Raw genomic sequence first — 23,276 nt, 5'->3', positions numbered from 1 at the left:
TTTGAGAAAATGTTCAGTTTTGCTTTAGAAAAAGACTAGACCGACTAGACCAATAAAGGTCCAGTCAATATACAGAAATGTTTTCCCAAATATTAATTACATGGGTATTCCAGATCTTTTAACAGCTTTATTGAACAAAAACCTACATAGTTCACATTCTAACTTTTCAGCATTTAGCAATTTAACTTTTCCTGATTCACATGTCATTAGTACATCCCAGTGCATGAAACCTCAAACAAATACTCATCCTTCAACAAGTTAAAAATAGGTCAGTTGGCTCTGTGTGAGCTTTATGCTGGAGGCAAAGTACACAATGTGAACAGTACAATTAGCCTCCACCCTGACCAATCATCTGCAACCAGTTCTTTCCAAGCAATACCTGCTTACAGGGTCAGCCCAAGATGCTGGTCTGTGCATTCCAAATCTCACAGGCCCTGCATTAAGGATCACTAATGTGACACTGTTTACTAGGATATACAGGACTACGGATTTAATGTCATTATATGTTTATAACACCACTGTTTACATCACTTAATCTAGGTACAAAAAAAAAGTGGAACAGATGATGGGTGAGGCAAAACCCATTTATATTTTATTTTTTTAACTAGATACTGATATTCATTAGTCGCCATAAACACATTGGCAGCAAGGTATTTATCGGCAGTGTACAGTAAAAGCAATGTAAAAGTTAGACCAAATTGGCCAAGGACTGAACGCAGAGATTACACCAAATCTACCTCTCTATAGAGAAAATAATAGTGCACTAAATATTAGCATGACGTTGCTGAACAAGTTACATAAGAACCTCCGTGAAACATCAGAAATGTATCAGTGGTCATTATCCAAGCATTAAGCACTTAATATGACAGATGATAATGTATAATGCTGCTTAGGTGAAAGTCAATCTGTCTGCGTACTTCCGCCACTCAAGAGAGCAGATTATCTTCCTGCTCAGTATATATAATATCGGATCTGCATAAAAATACAAACTATGGAAACTAATGTCTACAACCATGAGGTCACGAGGTTGGGGGTTTATGTAATACAAATGCAACTACTGTATAATACATTACTTGGTCATATGATGGCTCTAAATATGGCAATTACCGCCTATTCAGAAAATGTTAACATTGCCCTTTATGCAATCATTTACAAACAAGGACAAAATAGACCGGAGAGCATCCTCGGCCCTAATAAACCAGTGGACCAGTCACGTGAGCTAGGAAGAATTTATTTATGTGTGATGAAAGTTGTGTGTTCCAGGCCGCACACAGAGCAATGCTTCGGAGGTGAGAGATGAACTTCAGAGAGAATTCTTCATAAACTCGATACGTATACAGTATTCATCACACAAGCATCACTGGGAGACTACTTGGTATCTTCTGAGAACGGCATTTAAGAAAATGGATAGTGTTTTATCAACTATTCTGTTTAAACTCAGACCCAAAAATACAGATTTAAAGTTTCAGGTTTTCTTTTTATTTAGATAAATGGTTTTATTAGAAATGAATGATGACTTTGCTGCTAAACTAATGGCTCCTGGTGGCTTTTTGTATTAGCTTTACACTGCACTTTGTAGTGTAGAGCTCAGAACTGTGTGCAGCGGGGGCCACATACAGAGCCAGCCATCGGAGGCCATGTAACAGCAGGAGTTACACATCATCAGTGGCCATCTCATGGCCAAGAAGGATAATAATGCACTCAGAGATCTGTCACACAATTGGCAGCGAAAGTGGTACCTTCAGAGGACGCAGTGATGACAAGATTCTAGACTTGTCATCTCTGTAGAGTGGCCCGACAAAGGTAAGTATGTGCAAGAGCTCAACACCCACCAATGAGTATAATTCCATTTCAAATTGCAATATTTTTTCACACGTAGAAATAATTTTACCTATGTGTAGCCTGTTCTATATATTTATTTGTTCAGTATGTTTACCAGTATGTTTATCCCCTTTGTATGAGGATATGGGTACTGATAGTGGCTAAAAAAAGGGAACAAACACATTTTGTATGGAAGAAGAAATACCCGTGTCATTATTTTATTTATTCTTGCTGGATAGATTTCCTTTCACTTCTTGTCCTAAGGACGCAATTTGAAGCGATAGGAAATGTCTTTGTAGTAAAGGATTTTCTATCTTCGAGAGTTGTCATAGGACAATATGTCACGACTGTAGAATTTTCTCACCTCTTGCTTTGGAGACAGCTCAAAATGTGGTAAATTAAAACAAAAAATGCAATTACTCCTCTGCATACACTTTAAATACAGGAACTTTTCTTGACATTTGCCTCATATATTCTCCAATAGAAGGCTTATGTGGAGAAAAAAGGATCAGAATAAGTAGTCAATCAGACTTTACTGTAGTATACGTGATGACATAAGGAGAGTCACATGATGATAACACATTAATGTGCTGGAATAATTTGAAATTTGGGGTTGGATTTCTGTCCATGACATACTGCTTTAGCATGAAAACCTGCCTGTTCTATCGAGCAGGGGTATCAGATCACAGAATTATCTGGTCACAATTACAAATTCCTTGGTGGGTAGGGCTACGTACACACGTAACATAATTATCGGCCAAATACGAGCCCTAGGGCTGGGTCTCGGACGATAATCTGACATGTTTACAGCCTCTGTCACCAGGACAGATCCATGAACGACGGAAGACGACAACCTCAATGTAAGTGAAGGAAGAAGAGCGCAGCAGAACATAGAACAGAACAGCACTGTATGTATATCGCTCGTTCATTCATTCTTCAGTCTTTTGTTGTTGGAAATGACTGTAAAAGAAAATTTCCAACGACAAAAATCTAGCATGTGTATGTAGCCTAAGACAGGTATCTATCGGGTACTCTTCCTTTGTATTCTGCTACCTGCCTAGAGATAAACTGTATATTAATAATAAATTATTCAAACCGCTTTTCCACAGTCATGGTTTGGCTTTACTAGAATGTAATGATAATCTTTCTCTACCACACTGCAATATAGAATACTGAAATTTATTGAATAGAAGCCTTCATAAGCAATCAGGGGTTAAGCATATGGCCTTCTTGCGACATTACATGCTGCAATCCCTGTACTGGATGCACTGCCTGTTATCACTGGGATAACACAGGAGATGATTAAGGGTTCCATACTTTTGTGCTGGCCTGCTTTAATAAATTGTTATATTTTTACTTGGAAAATGAATAAAACATTAGCAAGTTTAGGCAGAAGCACAGAGAACGGTAATGACAGCTTCTACAAAACCACGGTACAATTATATAATGCGGTGATGTAAGCATATCATTTTATGCATGTCAACACATGGAATATTTATTTTCCTGTCTAGATACATGCTCCTAACTATACTGAACACATGTTACATTCTCAGGGAACCAGCAACTGCATGGGTCAAACTGATGGCAGCAGCTGCTTAGACAACATGAAGAGGACAAACAGGAAAAGAAAAACAAGCAACTACTATAAAAATCACTGTCATTAAAATAATTTGTGCAAGGCCTGCAAATGACTACTGACATTACTGTATGTGCTCAAAAAGGATCATGACAAGCAAGGTGAGCTCTACTCCTAATAATTAAATAGCAAATAAATGCAAGCTAAGCCATTATGTATCTTATTTATTGGTATGGAAGATGGTTCCTATTTCTGTCTCCAAGAATAAAAAAATAAAGTAATTTTTTTTTCTCTTCCTTATAAGCACAGTAACAGTACTCGGTGTACTGGATCTCCAAGCTATCCCATGGCCTTTGCTCAAATCCCACGCTCTTTGCTCATGCAATTAGCTGAAAAAAAGATGTCAGAAGTCAGAAGTCAAAACAGAAGTCATAAGTATACCATGCAATAGGGATTCTATGGTGTAATAAAAAAAACACATACTGTACACTAGCTGCATTACCAGAATGTTCTGGAAAAAAATAAACCTACATAAGAAGCATCGGCTGGACATCAGAGATGAGATTCAGCTTCTTGGGTCAAAGCCATTCTCAGACAGGTACTTAGCTCTGTTACAGATTCCATTAAAGTCAATGCCTTGCCCGATTTCATCAGCCACATAAGCTCAGACACTGCATAATTCATGCGAGTCTGTAATTAAAAGGATAACTTGGAAACCTTAAAGGGGATGTCTGCTAATCAGAAATAGTCAGTACTGTGCCAATGAGACACAACCTGTCTGCTTGCAGGATGTGTTTGATGCATAACAGAGAGGAGTCCAATGTCTACTAAAGCTCAATGCATAAAGTGTGACTGAGCCTTTAGTATTGGCAGTAAAACATAGGTGTAACTGCAAGGTACAGTACCATCTGAAAGAGTTTCTTATCGCTGTGGCTGCACACATTCTACAAAACATAAAGCCATTTGTGCCCCATCAATGGTATACAACAACTACAGAAACCAGTTCATTCAAAAAAGTTACAATGTGTATGTATAAAAGTTATACCACATTTGTTTACACATCAATGAGTTAGGTTTTCAACATTCTGAATAGAAATAAACAACATTTATAAAAGAAATGCCTATATATAAGATAAAGTAACATTGTGCCAAAAGCTACATAGTTTTCAATCTTTGCATCTATCATGTGAGGTCTGTTTTCAACTTATTCTATTCAATAATACACCAAATCACTGCTTTTCCTTAGACCAAAAACAACTCGGACACTTCATCCTTAATTAAAGAATACAACTTTTAATTTGAAACCAAACATTTTTGGTCACAGCTATAAAATGAGCATTTCCAGCTACAGTTACTATATGACTTATTCTGTAATATACCACAATACTGACCTCCAGTTGTTCTTTTGTTATATTGGAAAGCTAAAGGAATTTCTATTTGATCAATCTAGTATCAAATGCTGCCAGTAAAATAAAATAGAGAAACACCATTTCCTAATATTGTAATGTGAAAATTGTGCTCATTTACTTGTAAAAATTCTGAATTCAGTGTCAGTCTATTGCTTAAAGTATTCAATTTCTCCTATGCTGTTCTAGAAATCTTCCAATTATTAGAATAAATCTTACCTGTGGAAGAATACTGATCTTTCTGTAATAAATATGTGTAAATGTGCATTACCTTCTATAGTCTAAAACTGCTGCTAGCCCACCCAGACATATAGAAGAGGGACAACAGAAAAAGACTAAGTGGGCCATCAAGTCTGTCTCTTGACTATTGAAGTTTCACATTGTTTTCCAAAAGTTATTACATGGAATATTATTAACTTTTCTTCTTATCTACTATAAGGTTCATAGCCATTTAAGGGTTGGTACTCCCAAAAATGGGATTCCAGGTTCTGACTTTCCTGAGAGACATATGGTTCACTTAGAACCTCTATCCTCTTTAATGAGATCCCCCCCTCCCCAAGCCATTTCTCATGGTAGCTACCAGAACAGAAAGAAGCAGCAAATCCAAATCCAGTGGTTGCCCACACTTTGGATATATTTATACCCACTTACTGGTGTTTTTTCAAGCAGGAATGGGAAAAGTCCCAACAGAACACAGAAAATAAACACACACACACAACACTGAATGTTGATCAGTCCCTTGGCAATGGGCTTCTTCACCATTATTCTGCCCTAAAGCCCAGCAAAGTTATCCCAGGTTACTGCTGTACTTTAGGCAGCGTAGGATCATACAATTTTCATTCAATCAGTATCTTTCATGATATTTTTTAGTGACAGATGAACTAAAAAGGGCTGTACACACAGCACCCATTCTGTTCTATGGAGAGAGGAGGACAAATGAGTGGCATCAGGCTATGCTTTTCTTTTTTCACTTGTATAATAGTTGTTCCCTATCGGTCATTCGTGGATCCATCCTAATGGATGCATTAATGACATCGGGTGACTGCTGTACATGTCAGATTCTTGCTTTAGATTCCAGCGACGAAATTTGCACATCTGCACCTACAGGTGTTCTCGTACCTAAATACTTTTAAACAAACACACAAAATTCACCTGTTCAAACTTATAGTAACATTGTATCCTAAGCATGAACAAATAGCAACATTGTATCCTATCCCCTCTTCCCAGAATATTCCTTTCCTGGGCAAAAGCTACGTACACACCTGCAATAATTATCCTTAGAAAGCGAACAATTATTGACCGATCAACGATTATTCACGATTTTGAACAAATTAATCAAATATAATCCACCAATAATGTACAAACATTAGATACTATCGCTTGAACGATGCAGGAAGTGACATGTAACGGAGAAAGTGTACCGCAGAACAATCCACCATCACTGAACGACCGTACACACAATAGACAGCGTACGATCTTCTCCCAATCAGATCTGCGGGGACGGTCGTTTGTTTCCAGCGGCGCCGTTGTGCACTTTTTTGTTACAGTTATCAGACAATGGTAATCGTTCGTTTCCAAGGATAATTATTGCACCTGTGTACATAGCCAAAGTCATCTTCTCAAGTATACCAAATTTCTACTTGTATACAGCACTGTCACCTGCACCCAATATTTATTGTACAGCACTATGTAATATGTTGGTACTTCATAAATAAAAGATCCTGAGGTCATGTGATACATCAATAAAAGCATTTGGTCACATCAACGCTAATTTGAGTTCCTCAAAAAGTGTGAATACTTAAGCAGCTAAGACTTTTTTTTTTGTCCTCATTTTAATCTATAAATATATATTTTTTTTTCAATTTAACATTACACACTTTGTGTAGAAAAGGAACATATAAAAGCCCCCCAAAAATTCATTTTATTCCTGTTAAGTGTAAAGGGGGTGAATATTTACTCTATACATCACTCATCCATTTATTCATACAAAATATAATGCGCGATGTTACATACATATGAGTCATCATGGTGCCCACCACCATAGTACGACTATTACCATATCACTGGTACTAGAAAAAACAAATTACAGTAACAGGTATAAAGAGATCATATGTTAGAATACATCAGCCTAGCATTACATGTGCCATTATCAGCATTGGCAACCTTGTGTCTCCATCTCTCTGCCAGCTGGCAAGTTAAGGAGGGGGCGTTAGCTGGCATCAGCAATCATGTCTTATTTCACATGCAGAGCAGTTCTGCAGAGCAGTTCTTTATCAGCAGTTATTTATCTTATCCCTGATCTACATGCACTACACCACTTTGTAACACAAGATCTCCCACCTGAACAATACGCACCATGTGTGAAAAGCCAGAAGAGCAGGCTGACAGATTGTGCAGAGTAATGCTGTATGACCTCCCACCCTCCTGTGTCTGTATGACAGGAAGTAAACAAGATGGCAAGGCAGAGGCACTGCAGTGTCACTGGGGCAGCTCTGCACTGTGCCATCACCAATGCATGGCTGGGGAAGGACGCAGCAATGCATGGCTGGGGAAGGACGCAGCAATGCATGGATGGGGAAGGACGCAGCAATGCAGCACACAATCATGCTGCATTTATTCCCTAAGATACAGTATGGGTTTTACAGAACCCAGTGGAATAAATATCCCTGAAATAAATAAATACATTACATAACCTGACAGTGAACCAATGATTCATTGCATATATTCTGCTGTCAGACAGGAGTGGCATGCATGTGATGAAAACAAATATCAGGTAGCAGTCGTAACATACACATGGGAGCTGGCAGTAAGCCTGGTGATGGGCATGCCTGTATAGCACACACATGGCACCATGCAGAGACATAGGAATGCCAGGGTGGGCTGTTGCTAGGAAGATTACCTTTGCAGAGACATGAGTTCACAGGCCATCCCACTCCGAGGAGCCCGATGCAGTGTGCCCTGTGTCCAGCTTCCTTCTTCTCCAGCAGGATAAGGGCGTGACAAGTAGAGATGGCAGAGAAGATTCGCGATCAAACTTCTTTATGAGGAGCAGCCCTCTTATCTGCTGGATTCCTGCAGCCGCTGCTCTTCTCTGCCCTCTCCCCCTCCCATCACAATACAGTCACACCAGGAAATCTGTCAGGAGGCTTTCCCGATGCTAGGCCCGCCTTCTTTATAATTTGACTACCCTTGGTGATTTCACGTAGAGAGCAGTCAATCATGTCAGATTGTCCAATAGCTGGCTCTCTACGTTCCCCTCATAAAAGGGGAGGGATTAGTGAGCAGACTCACAGGGTAGTCAGGGTTACGGCTCTGACTAGGCCTGCAGTTGTTGTGTTGTGTAGGCTATGTTCCTCGGGGCACGTAGTATACGGCCCTAAGGTACACAGTCATTTGTTTACACCTCAGCACATACGTCTGAAAGCCTTGACGGCTGCCTTTTACGTGACATAAATCAATTACATTAATGGGAGACTAGAACAGAACACACTCTTAACATTAAATGTTAACAACAGCTGTGTGTCCTATTTACAAGTTTATTTGCTGCAACCATTCCCACTTCCCTCTGCAGCAATAGTTTTTATTTTTTCCAATATATTTGATAAAACTGTAGTTATTTAGAACAAACATATTACACAGGGCTGTACAATAATGGGTTGCCAATGACGCACAGATACAAACAATAAGACAGGAGGAGAAGAGGACTTGGCCCTAAGAGCTTACAATCTAACACATGTTGGTACAATGTCAAGCGATGCACTGACATGGCGTGTAGAGGTGCCATATTTAAGTAATGACACCTCGTCACATTACTGCAGACCCTTTGGATTTGTCAGGTTCTTCTTTTCACCTATGACCCCACTATAGAGATTCTCACTCACTTCCTGTCTTTGGGGATGGCCATAAAAGAAAATATGGGTGCAGATGGCCCCAGGACAGGAAGCATGAACAGTAAGATTGGATGTCTCTGCTCTTCCTTTTATGTTTCTGGAAAAGAAAGAATCTCCCCTAAAAGTTGTGGATTTGTGATACAGTAAATGGACAGCACTGTGGATGATTTATCAGCTTGTTTTTTTGCAGGATGTGTTTCCTAGACAATGTAAAATCTTAATACTGATAACTTGCATGGCTACAAATAAAGATATCTCCTGAGCAGCCATTGGTATTTGTGTGTGGGTTGGTGAGATAGGTCTCTGATTCTTGAAGAGACCTTGTTCCCAATCTGCTTAGGAAAGCTTCATTCCAAGGAGGCCACAGTCTCTGGCCAGACATTTATACAGCTCTCTGTCATGTTCCCAGAGCAGGAACAGATCATGACACTACATAATCCTGATGTAATGCCTCCTCCATATTACTCCATTTACAAGCACTAATATTTCTGGAACTGGACAGTCTCCGTTTACTTGAGCAGTTTCTTAAAATTGCAGCTGTGACATTTTTAAAATGCTAATATTAAGAGAATGCAGGGGTTGGTCTGTCTGTTCCAGTAATGGTGGGATTATGTGCAATGCCTTGATATTCTAGTAGTCTACAATGCAATCATACCACTAAAAGCGGCTACCTGACTAATCAGGACACAATGTTAAGCTTTTGTGTCTAGCAATAATCATGACTTTAAAATACCGGTATATAAAAAAAGATGGTTGTTGTCTATTTAGAGTAATAGAAAGTTTTGCATTGTTATCCTTCAATGCTAGAATGCTTGGCTTCAATTTCATCACACACCTGGGAAAACTATGCAGGAAAACAAACATTGAAATTCCTTAGCTGTATACCCGTTCAGGGTATATGGTCAGTAACAACAGAGACCAAACTATTTCAGGAGAGGTCAGCAATGATGTGTTATTGAAGGTGACAGCTCTGGTGGCATATACATCCTTGGTTTACAATCACTTAAAAAAAACATTTACCCAGACAAGTGTTAGTGACACTTTAGTTTATATATATATATATATATATACACACACACACATACATACATACACACACACACACACACACACACACACACACATACACATTTACACACACACGGAGTACTATGATCCTATGCTGGATCGAGGAAAAAAAAAATAAAAAAAAAAAGCTGATGACAGCGTGAGCACCTGAACATACATACACACACAATATATATATATATATATATATATATATATATATATATATATATATATATATATATATATATATGTACACACATATACACACACACACACTACTTTGTCTATGTCCCCCTCCGTCCAGTATAGGATCACAGTACTTAATGACTAAACACCACTGACATGTCATTACATGAACGCTGCACAGTCCAGGAAGAACAACTCAGGTGACTGACACAATATTGGTAAGTGAAAATGACTATTGTGAGGTTTTTGGACCTGCAGTATGCTATCCAAAACTAAAAAAGCCTGGCACATAAAAAAAAAAAAAAAAAAAAAAAAAATCAATAATTTAAATAATACCTGGATAGTTAACACTTTAACAATGAACATACTCCTCGGATAAAAAAATATATAATATAATATATTAAGTATAAAAAAATATTGCTATATGAAAATAAAATCATCAACAATTACAATCTATGCATCAGTGAATAAGAGTGACAAGATTGTAGTTCAACTACTAAATCTACTTGTTTAGTGGACCAGCTATTCTACTATTAATGAAACTGTACTAAAATCATCAATATCAACAAACTCTGATAATTTCGTATACACTTCAGCCGAGCTCCAATAACTCCAATGATATTGGGCAAAAAGTAGAACCACATCTCATTCATCTCAAGTCCAGAGTTGCATGGTGGTGCACTTAAATTGCCTGACTGTTGTCTAAATGTGTGGAATAACACATAAAAATAATCTGAAACCAAGGAGAAGTTACATGAATCTCGAACAGTGTACCTTTGCCTTCCTTAGGTTACAATCCTGGTTGCACAAAGGTACCTGAAATACCACCAGCAAATAAAACCCCAGATTCACCTGGTGGCAGTTGCCCTCAACCTCACCATTCTCGACAGAGGACTTACTTTGTCTGTCGAGTTTACAGACCATTGCAGTCCTCAAAACTAAATGTATGTGTGTGGTAAAGTTACAATTTAATTTCCTATTTAAAAACAGTAGTTTGAAAACTCACCGGGACACTTTGTATAGTTGAAAAGTTCTACGAAGAAAATCAGGTAATTTCTAGTGATGCAAAGTTAAAATATGGGCCAACAAAGTTTGTGATAATCATTAATATTGTACTTATTTTACTGCTGATGACTAATCAAAGAAACAACTCATTATATTATTTATGGATGTATTACCCAGCCTATGGAGTAAAGTTCAGCGGATAAGGAGTACACTGAATATGCAAGGACTTTCTAGAACTTAGAATTAGGCAATCATTAAAAAAAGTCTGATTTGATTGCTTAATCAATTGTACATTTAAATACATAAAACCATAGCAAATTAATTTAAAGAAATATTTTATTGGTGATGTACCAGGGAGAGCTTCCCTATTACCCTATAAACACAAGTTTAATATGCATTACATTGCATTATTATGAGCTGCATTAAGGTAGATCTAAAAGACAACTATAATTTTATAATTATCAAAATCAGCCTTTTCCACCCTTTTTACCCCAGAAAAACCCTTAAAATTATTTTCACTGTTCCAGAAACATTTGCTGGAACTAATTTATTAGTTGTCAGTGTGAAAAATGTCATGAATGCCACTGAAATGATCTTTGCTGTCATGTTGCTGTCCCTGCAGTAGTGTTGACTCACAAACTATGCAGGCAACACAAAATGAGAACCCAATCAGGAACCTCTGCAGGAAGCCTAGAGTTCCTCAGAACTCTATTTGGGAATATAGATCTTTAACACATTACAGTACAGATCTTTACTTGTGCCCTAATGTAGTTAACATTTTCCACACATTTAAAGCAGAACTCCCGCTAATTAGCAACACATTAATGGAAACTGCTTTAAAAGGTCAAAATATTTTTAATGGTATTCAAACATTCCATTATGATAACCATACTGTGAAGACAAAGCCATCTGAATGGCTGCAATTGTGTTTAATCTTTGACCTCAATATCAGAAATCGAAGACTAATTGCTGTAGAATGTTACAATGCTATAGAGCAGCGGTGGCCAAATCTGGCCCCCAACATTCTTTTTTTTTTTTTTGGCCCTCAAGGAAATCCTAAATATGAACTGCAGCTGGCCCACCGCTGCATTAAAATAGCACCGCTACTACAATTCTTGGCATCACTCGTGTCTATAGACCAGCGGGCTCTCTGCATATGCGTGGACCCGCATTGGACTGTTTTAAAGAAGCAAATAATGCCAGGAATTTTAGTAGCGGTGCCATTTCAATGCACTCCCCCTTAGCCTTACTTTTCCTTGCTACTCCAAGGCATAGACTTGAATGGTTGGATTTTCATAGAAGAATATTGTTATTATTATTGTTAGCCTGTGCAAAAATTTTACCATTGAAATTTACCTCAGAAGACTACAGCTAGAGAAAGAGGCATAAGATTTTTTCTTAAATAAAATTAAAAAAAAGTATGCCTCTTTTTCTATTTTAAGCTTGTTCCAGATTAAATGTGAAGCAAACCCTCTTTCTATAAGAAAAGGTTTTTTTTATCTATGAGAAGGAAAAATTTCCTTAATTTTTTAAATACATTTTTAAGGATAGCCCGCGACTTTGTCTAAGTTTTTTATTTTGGCCCTCTGTGTATTTAAGTTTGACACCCCCTGCTATGGAGCCTGCCTATCTTTGGGCCAGTGTTGATAGTCTTTTGTTGTATTCCTATGAAAAGTATTTAAATAAAAAACCTGGAGGTCAAATGCACCGCTTATATAAGCTTGTTAATATGTCAATGTAATTTTATTAAATATTCAAACTTCTTAAACCTGCAGCTTTCAATAAATGATTACCTTATAATTTTGCCTGAAGGTCCTTGTTTGGTGGTCCGCAGCTCTGGCCGGTGCCACCCCGAGTGGGGTAAGGAAAAGGACCCCGCTGAGGGGGCACACCGGCCAAAGCCAAGGACCATGTCCCCTATACTAATCCCAGGCAACCCTTGTATACCAAAGGTTGTATACCAAGCAATATTTTCGTGTCCAAACAGGACTTATACCATGTTTGACTTATTCCAAAGCAGACTTATACCAAGGTACCACTGTGTATATATATATTTACTAATTATAGATATACATAGGCTGACATTTATTTTGCTGTACCTGCACAGAAAATGGATTCTACTCTACACTTGATACTTTAAGTTTCCATAATAAACAGAGCTCTCAAATGGCTTTTGTGGTGTGTGTGCACGGCAGTGTGACAGGTAAATCATAATTTAGTACAAACAGTCATGTAATTTAAGAAAGCGCAAAAACAACTGGTTCATTCTGGAAAAGTCTCTTAGCAATGTTCAGCTCAGCAGTGTTCCTATAACAGCTGTCATATGTTGTTTGTGGTTCTAGCTGAACTTTACCCATTGAAAAATACACAACAAAGTCTCATTTAATTCAAGTTTGTTTTCTGTATATGCCCTTTGTAGGCTGCTAATTGGTAAATAAATATAATTTTTTTTTTTCAAAGCATTCTCATTTAACATTTCTAAATTTTACGGTATGGTTTTCAAACAAAGGTCTCAAACTATATTACAATAAAGTAGGATGAATTTAAAGTGAAACTAAAAATTAAAAACAAAAATTGTGAACAGAACATTGCAGAAAGGACAGGGACAGGTTATGTCCCTTCTTAAATAAGACAAACCCACTTGCCTGTGCATGATCTTCTGTTGCACAGCTTGGTGTATGATCCCAGCATTGTTGTGTAACAGGAATTAGGTCCCATGCACATGCTCAGGAGATATGTCCTTCCTGCCTGGCCAATCTGAAAATTGGGAATAGCATTTTAAGAACTATCATAAGGATAGTTGTATACATTTGTAAGACTATTTCAATTCTATATATTCATAATGCGGGATGACCCATGATGCCATGCATGCAGCCAATCAGCAGCCAGCCAGCCCTGTGATGTCACAGCCCTATAAATAGCCTCAGCCATCTTGGATTAAGACATTTTACAACGTTCTGAGTGCAGGGAGAGACGTCTGCAGGCGCTGGGGAGAGTGTTAGGAGAAACCTGATTGTGAGAAAAAAAAACTGAAAAAACGATTTATAAGTGCAGGGAAAGGATAGGGAGGAATTATTTCACAGCATCTTAGTGCAGGGAGAGACTTCTTAAGGCGCTAGGGACAGTGCTAGAAAAGCGAGTTACAAGTTCAGGGAAAGATTATTTGGGGATCCAAATAGCCATTATACAGCTCCTTCATTCCAGCAATTTATATATCCAGAAAAAGATATACGCAGTTCACTGTTGCAGTTATTTGTGGTGAAAGGGTTTAGTGGCCTATTTCAGTAGACAAAAAAAAATATATACGCACTTCAGTGTTGCAGTTATTTGCGGTGAAAGCGTTTAGTGACATATTTCAGTACAAAAATAAAACTATATTCTCAGTTCACTTCTGCAGTTATTTGTGGTAAAAGCGTTTAGTGGCCTATTTCTGTACAAAAATAAAAATATATTTGTCGATTTTAGGTGTGTTTTAATTTGCTTTCAATTTATTTAGTTCAAGTAAAAGTATGACAGACAGAGAAGTGGCAGGCCATGCACAGAGGAGTGGCAGAGGCCTAAATGTTTCTGGCGCAGGCAGATGTTGCAGCAGAGTAGGGGGGCGTGTCAGCAGGAGTCGCAGCAAGAGGCCTAAACTCCCGGTGTCATCTAGCGGTCGTGTCTTGACCAGCAACCCAGCGATTCTTGATTGGTTAACTCGGTCATCCACTTTATCCCAAGTGACATCAGACACCCCCAGCCAACAGTCGGTGGGTTTGTCAGACACAACCCTTAGTTGGCATGGCCCGGGAGAAGACCCTGTTCCCTCACCTGTCCTCAACTTGCCTCTGTTCTTTGCTGTTCCCTCAGCCACAGAAGTATTGTATGCTGTGGGCTCAGCTCCACTATACAGCGAGGACAAGCTAGTAGAGGACAGTCAGCAGATACTGCCCAGCCAAGATCTGGAGGAGACATCCGCCGCTTCCTCCGCTAGGCAGGCAAGTAGTGATCGGGAGAGTGGCATGGGAGGTGGCATTGCGATCGGTCAGGCTCCTGACCCAGAGACCGTTGAGGAGGACATCAGTGACGTGCATACAGTACTCGAGGATGATGAAGCGGATCGGACTTGGGAGCTGGGGGAAGAAGGGGCTTCATCATCATCAGGAGAAGAGGGTGGCAGCTTGCCCGTGAGGCAGCGGCTGAGCAAGCAAGGTGGTGGCATGGCTGGTAGTCAGCAGGGTGGCAGCAGTGGGAGGTCGGGACCCAAACGTGCCCGGGGTAGACCACATGCTTCGCAGCAGCCTACCTGCACGGGAAGTAATAGTGCAGGGGTTCACAGAGGCAGTGGCGGTAGCAGTCAGAGAGTTGGGGGGAAAATCACCTACTCGGCGGTGTGGCAGTTTTTTGTTAAGCCACCGGAGGAGGTTAACATGACCATATGTAGAATATGTGGGCAAAAGGTGAAGCAGCACCATGGCCCTGCGTCAACATATGCAGCGTCACTATAAAATGGCCTGGGAGAACCCTGGCTCCGATGGGGTGGTCCAGCCTGCCGCAGCAACCGCTGCATCACCCAGTGGCACGCACTGGCTTTCAGGCAGTCAAGGTTCCACCATCTCAGCCGAAGGGAGCTGTATGTAATTTCCATCTTCTGCTGGTCCAGATGCTCCTGCTCCTCCTACTCCTTGTCAGTCATTCCATCAATCATCGAAGCGATTGCCAAGAGACAGCAGTATGCGTGCACTCATCCAACAGTGCAGAAGCTGAATGTGCTGAAAGTTGCTGGTGCTGCAGTCCCTCCTTTTCCAAGTGGTGGACTCTGCACTTTTTAGAGAACTGATGGCTTGTGCCGAGCCGAGGTGGAGAGTCCCAAGCCGTCATTTCTTTGCGAAAAAGGCAGTACCAGCCCTACACAGCCTGTCGGTGTCTGCCAAAGTGCACGGCAGCGCCAACGTGTGGACCTGTAACTACGGTCAGGGACAATACATGTCCTTTACGGCCCACTGGGTGAATGTGATTCCTGCACAGCCACACCAGCAACTTGGCCAGGTGACACCACTTCCGCCTCCACGCTCTATCGCCGCTGGTCCTGCGACAATGTCGGCCTCTGCCTCCTCATCCTTCACCGTGTCCTCAGCCTCCACTGCAGGGACAATTCACAGTGCCCCTCCAGCATACCACATGTGCAGGGCACGGCGGTGTCACGCTGTTCTGCACCTGGTTTGCCCAGGGGAACGGAGTCACACAGGGGAGGTACTGCTCCGTGTGATTCATCAAGAGATCGAATCATGGCTTTCTCTGCGATAACTCAAAATCGGAACCATGGTGACCGACAACGGGAAGAACATTGTGTTTGCACTGCGTCAAGGAAGGCTGAGCCATGTACCCTGCATGGCACACATCTTCAATCTGGTTGTCAAGCAGTTCCTGATATCTCCACCCATCTGCAAGACATCATAAAAATGGCCAACTTTGCATGCACTTAAGCCACTCGTACACCGCAAAGCACGCCCTCCTTGAGCTGCAGCGGCAGAACAGCATCCCCCAACATAGGCCAATATGCAACGTTTCCACCTGTTGGAATTCCACCCTTCATATGTTGAACCAACTATACGAACAGAGAAAGGCCATCAATGAATTCTTGATGATCCAAGCGGATAGGAGTACTCCCATATGTAACTTTGATGTCAGCCAGTGGCAGCTCATGCGTGACACCTGCCGTTTGCTCAGGCCCTTTTGGGAAGCCACATTATTTGTCAGTCGCCAGAACTACGGGATGAACAACGTCATTGCACTGCTTCATGTCCTGGAACAGATGCTGGTAAATCTGGCTGGTCAGGGGACTGGAGACGTGGCGCCTAGATCTCACGGCCACATGAGCCCTGTGGGGGTTGAACTGGAGGTGGAGGAGGACATTGAAGCAAAGGCAATGTATAGCGAAATGGGTGGTTTTTCTACTCAGGTGACAGGAGAGGAGCAGGAGCAGCCAGAGGAGCAAGAGGGAGATGAGGAAGATGAGGCAGAGGACCCAGACACACTGTGACAGTATGCAGTGGAGATGGAAGCAGGGAGTCTCTCCGAGTCGCTTGCAGAAATGGCCTGCTGCATGCTCACTTGCTTGAGCAGTGACAGCCGAATTGTCACCATTCGGCAGAGGGATGACTTCTGGCTCTCCACCTTGTTGGACCCTCGCAACCGGTCCAAAATGGGGGCCTTTTTTACACCCGCTGAGAGGGAGGACAAACTGAACTACTACAGAGACATCCTATGTAGTCAGTTAGCCGCTGCCTATCTGCGCCATTGTCCATCCTCTCGCTTTGACTTTGTGCACTTCTTCTTGACGCTAACATGGACCTGTAAGGCTGAGTTCATACTTGAGTTATTTGGTCAGTTTTGGCCCCGTGACTGCCCAAATAAGTGAAGTGTGCAGTGATTCTAATAGAGATGCCTGTCATCTGCATGTCATACTGACTCACAGTATTATTTCACTACCACAGCAGACTCCCTATGCGTGTTACTGCAAGGCACAGTGTTCTACACCACTATCAAGGCTCTCTGCAGCCCGGAAATAGACGTTTTTAACGCGTTTATCCGCAAATAAATTCGGATTGAAGCGAATCTTTTCAGAAAACTTGGCGAACCGGCCGAATTGAATTTTCGAGAAATTCTTGCATCTCTAATAACAAGAATATCATTAATTCACATTCATTTTTCAGTCCTTGATGTAATTTACATCAGTGAATAGGGGAAGTTAATTCAAAACCATACCTCAAATGTGATGACTGGAAAACAAATTATTGAGTTGTGACCCCTAAACTACATTTACTTAATAAATGCCTTTGTTTGTGCTATATGATCCATATGCCCGGCTTCCATGTTTTGATCATATAATGAGATATCACTCAATCAGTCATATAATGACATACCAGTCATTAAGCCAAATTTGATTATGTTGACCAATCCCAGCCAAATGCACAACTTAGCCAGGTTCAACACCACTGTTTTGAGTTAAATAAACTATTATCTACTATATGCAATGTTTTCATTTATTAACGCGTTGACACCTCACACAACTTGTCTGTTACATTCCTAAAACATTGTGGTTTGGCTTTAAGAAAACCAGAAGAATTGGGATGTGAGCAACCAGTAATCATGAAATCTTTTTCTAGTTATCTCATTTTACTACTTTTTGTATATTAACATTGCAGATTATACTTCTTTAATTAATATGACTGCTTATATAACCGTGTAATATAAGTGGCTCGCTACAAAATGCCAGATACATTACTAGAGAGCAGTTATTTATTGCCCTTGAAGGAGTCACTACGGGTAAAGGTTATTTAGGAAGAATCACACAATCTTTCCGAAGCCCCAGCTAAATCAAGCTGGCTTTATAGGGCAGCATTTGATGCATTTGACATATAAGACATAGCCTGCTCTGTGAAAGGAGGCGGAAGAATGAATGCTGGTTCCAAAAAGATGTCACATTATGCCTAATGCTTCTAAGTTATGATATTGGAGATAAGAAGCTTCTTTGTATAAAAGACGTTAGTTAGGAAAATGGTAAACTAAAAACACAAGCATATTATTAGCAGACATTTAAATAAAATAATTGAGGTATTTAAATCTAATAATCCAATGTTCCTTCAGAGGTTGCTTGGGGTTCCTTTAGCTGTGGTTATTTAACCACACCTGCATAGTTTTGTGGCTAGCACCAGTCAGCAGAACCAGCTAAGGGACACCATTGATATTTTTGGTTGCCAATCTAATCATCACTGTAAGAGAAGACAATGGCAACCAATGTAAGGAATTTTTCCAACTGACCCCCCATGAATCAGATGTAGCAGAGGTTCCCTTAGACCTAAATTATTGTAAGGGTTTCTCTGGGGTAAAAAGGTTATGAAAACCTGATCTAAGCAAAACTGGATACTAAAATGAATATATGACACATACATCATACACAACACACACAGGCGATAGCAGTCTCAGTAGTTTCTGCCATGACATCATGACTAAAATCATGTGGCAGTAACAAAATCATTTACCCTTTTTCACACATTGTGTTTGTGTTTAACGGATTACTGCACAATGTGCAAAAAGCAGGGTGAATAATGACATTGTTAGCAGCTTATGAAAGGATACCCTTTGACCCCATAGTGGAGTAAAGGTACACAGAATATGCTTTCAATTGTTTAGTGCAATCTACCCACACATTACTGCTGCATTGTTGCTTTAACTGTAGCAGAGTAATTGCAGCACACCAGTAAACCAGGATCCAGAAAACCTATAACTTATTACAAGTAAAACATATAGAATAATCATATGCAGAATTTCAGATTTACCTGATTTAAAAGAAATACAAAAATGTTCTATTTACCTGTGAACATAGTAACAAAAATGATGCAAAGCCCTCCACATTTACCTAAATATTTATCTCAGGGACTGCACAGAAAAACAAGGTACTAATAATTTTTATCAAGCATTTTAAAATTTTTGTCAAGTATGACCAGAGGTCCCTGTACTGTAAAAATAAAAAAGTTGTTGTATGTTAATTTTTCAAGTTTACCAATTTAGGAGAAAAGGGCTCCAGGCATGCAGGCTATTAGTTATTTTCTTAGTACTCTGCAAAGTACACTGGAGTGCGTTTGTATTCATGCAGATAATCAATTAGCCTGCTAAGTATATATCTTCAAGTTTTTGCAAAGTTACTGGCTTACAGCCACCCTTACATGTTCCTACACATTTGTCTGCAGGAGAAGTTTCTTTATACCATTGGTCCATTGTTTACATGTAGAATAAGTTGTACTTTACCTTTACAAATAACATTCAGAAGGCTAGTAATTTGTGTCTTCTTCTGGAAAAGCAGGTGACGCAAATGCTACCTAGAATACTGGAAAACTTTGTATGGGTTCTATTGTATGTTGTGAAATAGGCAAGTGGGAGTGGTGATTTCAGGCAAACGATTTCCTTTTTGTTTGGCGACTTTATAGTGTCCTATTAAACCACAAATAGCTCAGGAGGGTGGAAAACACTGAAATAATAAATCCATGCTGAGACGAAATAAAAAAAAAAAAAAAAAAAAAAAAAAAAACATTTAAAAGAAAGGTAACTGTTGAACAAAGCAGCTATAAATAAAATAATGGGTGTCCTTTGTGGATTCCATGATTAAAATTAAGGAGGTTCTCTGCTTTTAGCATTCTTTTTTAGTGTATCAAATTAAATTTTCAAAACATGCAATAGGCAATCAATTTACAAGCGAGCCAGTAAAGCATGAACTACACCTTGCCATCCCATGTTTAAATAATATAGTTTAGAAAAAAATTAATATACAAGATGAGGGTAACTTGAGATCACTGTACTGTATGTAGATACAGCTGTTGCTGAACTACTGTATGTGTTTTACCTTTTCACCCAAAAGCTAAAATAATGAAGCTACAAACATAGCCATCAAATATAATTCAGCGGGGCATCAATTAGTAATGCAACAATAATATTATTTAGATACATTGGAACTGCTTCTCCTTTAGTACAAATCAATTTTAGGCAGGACAATTGCAAATCAATTAAACCTGCAATGGATTCTAAATTATCTTGGATGTATCTCTTGCACACAGACGAAAGAGAATGACCAGATACGCAGGCACTATGCAACTCTTTTTGGGCATCTGTGCCAGTTGACTGTTCCAGTGCAGGCTATTGTGCAGAGTAAAAAAGAAAGGTATGCAGACTCTGGTGAAAGCATATCTGGATGAAAATAAAATTGAAAATAAAGTTTTGATGAAAAAGATGTGTTTAGGTAAACTGTTATTTGCCCAGTCCATAGACTCATTTTCTCTAAACTGACTGAAGGCTCATTGCTTCAAGCCACCTGATTTTTTGACACAATGCTAATAGCCCTTTCAGGCCCGTGGTAATAAACCACATGGCTGGTTGCTTCTGGTCACACAGTAAACTGCTTCTGGGCAACTGCACCAGGAGACTACAAGATCTGCGTGCAGCTGTGTGCAAAAATAAGGGTCCCAACCTCTCCCATTCACTTGAATAGTAGAAATTGAGAGCAAAGTTGAGCACCGGGCAAACCACTGTGGCTAACTGCAGGTATGAAATGGTCCTAATCCTCAAGGTAATGCTGTGTAGGGACCTAAATACAAGTGATTATTGGGTAAAACAAAGTATGATAGGCAATTTAAACATGCATGCCAGGAAACATGGCATTCAACTGCTACTTAATCTAAAATATATGGCTCTTATTAAAGCTAAATTCCAGTTGGTGCTTTAAATTGAAAGCCTTTCTCCCCTCTCCCTGCATTGCATTTCTTTTTGTATGTTGGTCCTGTACAGTTTAATCCCTCTTCTTGGGCCCCAATGATGTCCTTACATGGGCTGCAAAAGATCTTTCTTTGGTAACCAGGAGGAAAAGTCCAAAGTCCCCGTGACCAATGACCAACCAGAGGCAGGGGTCGTCTCTGTTTTGGGAACACAGAGATAGTCACTCTACTGTTTTCACAGCTTAGTATAATCACCCTGTTTACATGTAGGATCTCACCTGAGGAAGCATTAAGCATGCCGCAACCTGTCCGCTAGTTTTAACATAGCATTGGGCTGCTAAAAGTAATTTGTTCCATGCAAAGATATATGGAGCGTAAACTTGATTGCCTTAATGCTGTAACCAGTCATACACTCTCTATATGTCTTCAGTGTAGACTGATGACTTTCTCTCTGGTATATTACAAATACAATGTTCCAGAGGCTTCATAAGTTTTCAGTTTACTGCTCCAGAATGTGATATAATTTTCTGGTTAGCAAAGTTACAAAGCATATCATAAATATGCAACAAACACAAAGAACAGATGGAACAGACAGTCACTGAGTTGGCAGCAACAGAATGCTCAAGTGTCACTTATGCCAAGGAGGCGGGTGAAGGAATCAGACTTTGACCCAAGCACCAATCCACTTGCCAGTGTAGACTTTCATATCAAATGAATCTATATTTGTAAATTGCAGCTGAACCCACCAAGCAAATATTTCAAAGGCTTGAACATGATGTTCCAAGCTGATGCCTTGTATGATTTAAACTGTGTATTTACCACAAGAACTTATTCAAGGTATCCGTTTTCATAAAGGTGGTAAACTACAATCAAAGGCAAACGAAATACAGTAAATACTCAAACTGCACAGATACTGCCAATGATATTCCAGCTCACACTACATGGAACAAACAACAACATCAATGTGGTAAGAAGATGATATAAAGACACGGTGCTCTTTACAAGATGCACAAAGAAGTACATCATGTTCACAAATTACAAATACTGGAAGTGTGCTAGTAATCTGTGCCAACCAGACCAAAAATCTAAGAAAAAGAAAAGGATTGTCATTTTAAAGGAAAATTTATTAGAATGCTCCCTGAAGCCCCTCAAAAGACTCTCATTCGACAATCGCCTCAGGGCTAGCATCGGAGGAGAATCTGACATGTGTACAGAGCTGGTGCGATGTTGTTTATGGATCTGTCCCAGCGTAGAACGAAGAACGCACTACACTAAGTGAAGGGGAGAAAGCACAGCGTGGTGCCACTTGGTCGTTCTCCCCCTTCTCTACAGAGAAAAGTAGTGCTGTACAGTGCTCCTTCATGCATCTTTTAGTCTTTTGTCATTGGAAAGATGAAATATTCGTTCCATTGACAATTATTGCACGTGTGTACGCACATAGACTTTTCTTATGAAGAGAAAAGAAACTATGCCAGAGAATTGAGGTGCTTCACTGAAACACTTCGATTCATCTCAAGACATCCCAAGGTACTATTAATATTAATAAACAGTATTTTTCAAGTGCCAACATATTACGCAGTGCTTTACATTAAATAGGGGTTGCAAATGACAGACAGATCCAATCAATGACACGAGGAGAAAAGAACCCTGCCCAAAAACACTTACTGTTGTTAGCTTTAGGCAAGCTCAGGTTTCTCTTAAGCCAAAAAAAGAAAACTAATCAAAGCAAATTCAGAGGCACCAATGTTACTCTTCACAAGGCAAGACCTTAGCCTTAGAGGGCCAGCCCACAACCTGGAGAACGGGTGAAAGATGAACCATGCAGGACGCTAGGGAAGAAAGGGATGAGGTAAGTAAACTTGCTGTTCACATCCCCGTAGCCTTAAACAGCAGCATAACCCTTGCCTATGGTTTGGCAGTTATGGTGCCTCTGGAGTTCAGCTTGTTGTTTACGTTGGACATTTTTATCTATAATGCCTGTTCCCACAGGTAACATTTTTTTTAATGGCTGCATGTGTTTGATGTTTGCAGGTCCTAACAATTGCATTGCATAAAGATTTACTCATTTCAACTAGGGAGCTTGTGAAGGCAACAG

The 23,276-nt window shown here is 39.8% G+C and overlaps 1 protein-coding gene across 3 annotated transcripts in view; it reads right to left on the bottom strand.

The window, feature by feature from the left end:
- Window positions 1–23,276, bottom strand: part of FAM13A (family with sequence similarity 13 member A) — a 107,131-nt gene that overhangs the window by 45,606 nt on the left and 38,249 nt on the right. The window contains exon 1 of one of the 3 annotated variants that reach the window (XM_072405508.1): window positions 7,703–7,904. The exons of the other annotated variants lie outside the window; for them this stretch is intronic. Coding sequence (XP_072261609.1) covers window positions 7,703–7,731 — 29 coding nt within the window. The 5' untranslated portion in view covers window positions 7,732–7,904. Of the gene's footprint in view, window positions 1–7,702; window positions 7,905–23,276 lie in introns of those variants that run through there. 3 annotated transcript variants of the gene reach the window in all.

Source organism: Pyxicephalus adspersus, chromosome 3, assembly GCF_032062135.1.
Source record: "Pyxicephalus adspersus chromosome 3, UCB_Pads_2.0, whole genome shotgun sequence".
NCBI lineage: Eukaryota > Metazoa > Chordata > Amphibia > Anura > Pyxicephalidae > Pyxicephalus > Pyxicephalus adspersus.
Note: the sequence above shows the minus strand (reverse complement) of the source record. Positions and strands in the feature narration are given on the sequence as shown.